Source organism: Arachis ipaensis, chromosome B09, assembly GCF_000816755.2.
Source record: "Arachis ipaensis cultivar K30076 chromosome B09, Araip1.1, whole genome shotgun sequence".
In the NCBI taxonomy this organism is placed as follows: Eukaryota; Viridiplantae; Streptophyta; class Magnoliopsida; order Fabales; family Fabaceae; genus Arachis; species Arachis ipaensis.
This window is the reverse complement of record NC_029793.2, coordinates 6,082,146-6,086,234: the sequence shown is the minus strand read 5'-3', so window position 1 is coordinate 6,086,234 and position 4,089 is coordinate 6,082,146. Positions and strand designations below refer to the sequence as shown.

Here is a 4,089-nt window from a genome sequence, read left to right as displayed (position 1 = left end):
CTATTACTAAATATTGATGTTTATAAACAAAGTTAATTATGACACCAAGAAAAAAAAAAACAAAGTTAATTATGTTGCTATAGAAAAAGTTGGGTAAATCACAATAATAAACTAAGGGGAGCAAAATTTTACACGAATAAGCCAAAACGAAAACTGTTTCATGAATCCATCAATGCACGCTTATATGTAGTTCGAACCAGCTAAATTCGAACTCCATTTCTACATAATTCGAACCAAGTAGGTTCAAATTATACACAAACACACGCACACACCAATTCGAACCAAGTAGGTTCAAATTATACACAACACACACGCACACACTAATTCGAACCAGCTTGGTTCGAATTACACACATAGTAATTTCTATGCTGTTAAAAAATCAATAATTTATTAAAAAAATTTTATTAAAAAATTAATAATTAAAAAATTAAAAAATATATATTTTATTTTATACATTAAAAAAAAGCTAACAAAATATTTAAATTCTAATACAAAAAAATTTTAAAAAAATGGCTTAAAAAATGTTATGAGTACTATAAAAGTTTGTAATATTCTAGTGATTTAGGTAAATACATGATAAAAATATTTTTTCTTTAAGATCTAAATTATTATTGACTATGTAGAGTATTTCTATAATGACCTAAGTCAACTATATATTACAAATTTTTATAGTACTCCTAGATTATATGGTGATTCGAATCACCATATATTACAAATTCGTAAAAATTTGTAATATCCTAATGAGCTATTAAAAATTTTTTGTAGTATAATTTAAATAAATTTATTAAAAAATATTCATGAGCTATTAAAAATGGACAAAAGAGTATTGTATGGAATTCGAATTGATAGATCACAAATATTTTAAAGAAGTCTCGTAATTAAATATTTTGTTAGCTTTTTTTTAATGTATGAAATAAAATATATATTTTTTAATTTTTAAATTATTAATTTTTTTAATAAAATTTTTTTAATAAATTATTAATTTTTTAACAGCATAGAAATTACTACGTGTGTAATTCGAACCAAGCTGGTTCGAATTAGTGTGTGTTGTGTATAATTCGAACCTACTTGGTTCGAATTATGTAAAAATGGAGTTCGAATTTAGCTTGTTCGAATTGGTGGATTCGTAAAGCAGTTTTCGTTGACTGATTCGTGTAAAATTTTGCTCCCCTTAGCTTAAATGTGTTTTTTGCCCGAAAAAGTTCGAGTGTTACACTATAACATGTTTGATGTTCTTTATGATAAGTTTGATTATTCTAAATCTGGCAAGTGATTATTTTATTAAAAAGTATAAAATAATATGTATAAAAATATTGTGTGTATATTAAAAGTCACTTATTACGGTATGTATTTGTATATATTTAAATGTGTTTTATATCATTTTTAATAAAATAATGAGCTCCTAAAATAATCAAATTTATCATAATACAATTATCGAATCGTTTGTAATATATTTACACTTTTTCATAAAATCCCAGAGTTCAGAGTTGCCTTTAAGAGCCGGTTAAAAAGGACCCCAGATAAATAATAATTGCAGACTTTAAAAAATTCTAAGAAAAAACATCCACACTTAGCCACTCATAGATCACATCACTTAACTTGAGCAAAGACATTCAGCTTCGTATACACATAAGCACTAAAATAAAAGCATAGGCACATCATACAAAGCAGCAACACCTAAGTTTTAATTCAAACGAGGAATGTCTATCATCTAATAATAGCAAGATTACAACTCTAAGGTAAAAGTGATAAATTCTTCCTCGGAATTATCAGATAGGGGCAATGCATTTAACATGGCCTTGAGATCTTCAATATTTGCGTAAGTCCATTCTAAATGTGTGATCTTGACAACTTTCAAGCCATGCCACCAACACTCAGGACCCCTTGAATAGCAATGGCACTCGCCCTTCTTGCTGCACATCAGCATCTCATAGAAATACTGTTGTTTTTGTGAAATAACCGACAAAGTTAGAGGCTCCATAACCTTTTCTTTATGTTGATAACTACTTGATATTGAACGCTCAACAAATGAAACACGCTATTCGAATTAAAGTAAAGTTGTAAATGAGAAAATAAAACAGAAAATTGGGAGACAATAACATACCACCATGAATGCCCTCGTATTAAAATTGCAATCCAAGCTGAATGAAATAGTTTCCGGGAAGCAACTTGAAAGCAACCAACTCAAAACGGGAAAATACTGAGTTTGCCTATGCGAAACAGAACATAATTGCATGTGTTTAATACTTGGTGGAGATGATGAACCTGGCAATGTACCTAGGCTTTCTATAATCTGCATAATTCGGGGTGCAAAAAGACAAATAAATAAATAAATATATATGGCAAAAATACAAGCAGAAGGAACCAATTAAGTAGAAAGTCTATACTTACTGAATATGGATGGAAGATAAAAAGGGACAGAGACGTCAAAACCTCTTGGGGTTCAATGTTTTGGATAAATTGCCTCAATCTATCAACATGCTGACGAGTCATGAGTATATGAGCATTGACTTCCAGTTGATTAGAAATTTCGCGAAAAGATATAACAGGTTCGTCCTTTCCACTATACTCGCATGATAATAAATTTGGAGCATCAATATTGATCTCTTTCAAGTTAGAGCAATTTGTTAACTTCAAGAACTTGAGTTGAGGACCTGAAATATTAGTCCTCTCACACAAAGAACAATGGTTCAATATCAAACTCTCAAGGAAAGGGATCTTGGGCAATTGTTCAAGTAACCACATGTCTGCTCTCTTCACAAACCATAAGCTCAACCATCTCAAATTTTTGTAACTACCTAAATTCAGCTTGAAAGATGTATCCACAATAGCACCATTGTAGAATAACTTCTCAATATTCTGAGCATCAATATATACCTCTCCTATTCCTTGAACTTCAACTTGCTTCAGCTTTTGTAGACCATGCAAGCTTAACGATTTCACATAGTCGGCCCTAGAACCGGGTGGATCTCCTACACTTGAAGGTTTATATAGAAGACAAAAAATAAGAGTTAAATTTTCAACCAGAGGACAATGTGAAATGAAATGCTCCATAACCCTTTCATCTCCAACAAGTATACCACAAAAAAACAATGTTCTCACTGAGAAAAACTTGAGTGAATGGTTTAAGAATGCTGGGTCAAGTCTGATTCCCCCATTCAACACCAACTTAGTGAGTGACTTGGCTTCAGCAAGACAAAGTGGAAGGTTATATAATTTGTCATTGCTACGAGTAAGGTAAAGCTGTAGTACTTCGACACCACTTTCACTTGCCATCTGTATCCATTTATCAATATGGTGGGACTGGGACACAAGCATACTAGCACATGTATCTTCCATACAGAGCTTAAGTTCTTTGACCGCTAAGCCTTGGTCATGGAGCCTCCTCAATCTTTTACTCACATACTCAATGAATATATCTAATTTGCTAAGCCAAAGAGGATCTTCTGGAGATAATGGTAATTCAGGCAAATTAAAAAAATCCTTGCTCCAAGCAGCCACGACGGGAAATGAAAACCATGTTTCACTCCACGACTTTGACAAAACACTAGTCTTAGCAGCATCTTTGTCTGGCAACCTTCCGAGGATGTCATGAAGTATAGTTTTTGGCAGAACAGATATTCGGTCCATTACTTTCTCCTAACAGCAAGTATAACATCATAAAAATGCTAATCTGAAAAGGGAAGCATTTGAAGTCTATATGGCATCTGGCAGAAAGGACGAGATTTTTCATATTAAAAAAAAAAAGTTGCATATCTACGGTGTTTATCCGAATCCGATTCGAAAGTTGCGGATATGGATCCGACCCGCTTGGCTATCAGATCCGATCCGATTTGCACACTAATAGGATTGGATTGCATATGTAGTTATCCGTATATCCGATTCGGATATCGGCATATCTGCAAAATTAAATAAACGGTCTCTCTGTAGGCATGATACATGATAGAATTCAATGACGTCGTCTGATGGACAAGGCTTTGTTTTTGTTATTGTTGTTGTAGTATTTCAACTAATAATTATTATATATATTGTATTATTTTAATTTTATTATTTAAAAAAAATATATTTAATTTATTTTAAGAGTAAATA

The 4,089-nt window shown here is 31.7% G+C and overlaps 1 protein-coding gene across 4 annotated transcripts in view; it reads right to left on the bottom strand.

Annotated features, from left to right (window-relative positions):
• The window catches only part of LOC107617700 (F-box/FBD/LRR-repeat protein At2g26030), a 3,127-nt gene continuing 561 nt past the window's right edge, over positions 1,524-4,089 (bottom strand). The window contains exons 2-4 of one of the 4 annotated variants that reach the window (XM_021111547.1): positions 2,392-3,639; positions 2,105-2,210; positions 1,524-1,939 (exon numbers count right to left, since the gene is read on the bottom strand). In XM_021111547.1, the coding sequence (XP_020967206.1) occupies positions 2,124-2,210; positions 2,392-3,630 (1,326 nt within the window). In that variant the 5' untranslated portion in view covers positions 3,631-3,639 and the 3' untranslated portion in view covers positions 1,524-1,939; positions 2,105-2,123. Of the gene's footprint in view, positions 1,940-2,104; positions 2,294-2,391; positions 3,674-4,089 lie in introns of all 4 variants that reach the window. The other 3 variants (XM_016319540.2, XM_016319539.2, XM_016319538.2) reach the window with 3 other exon arrangements.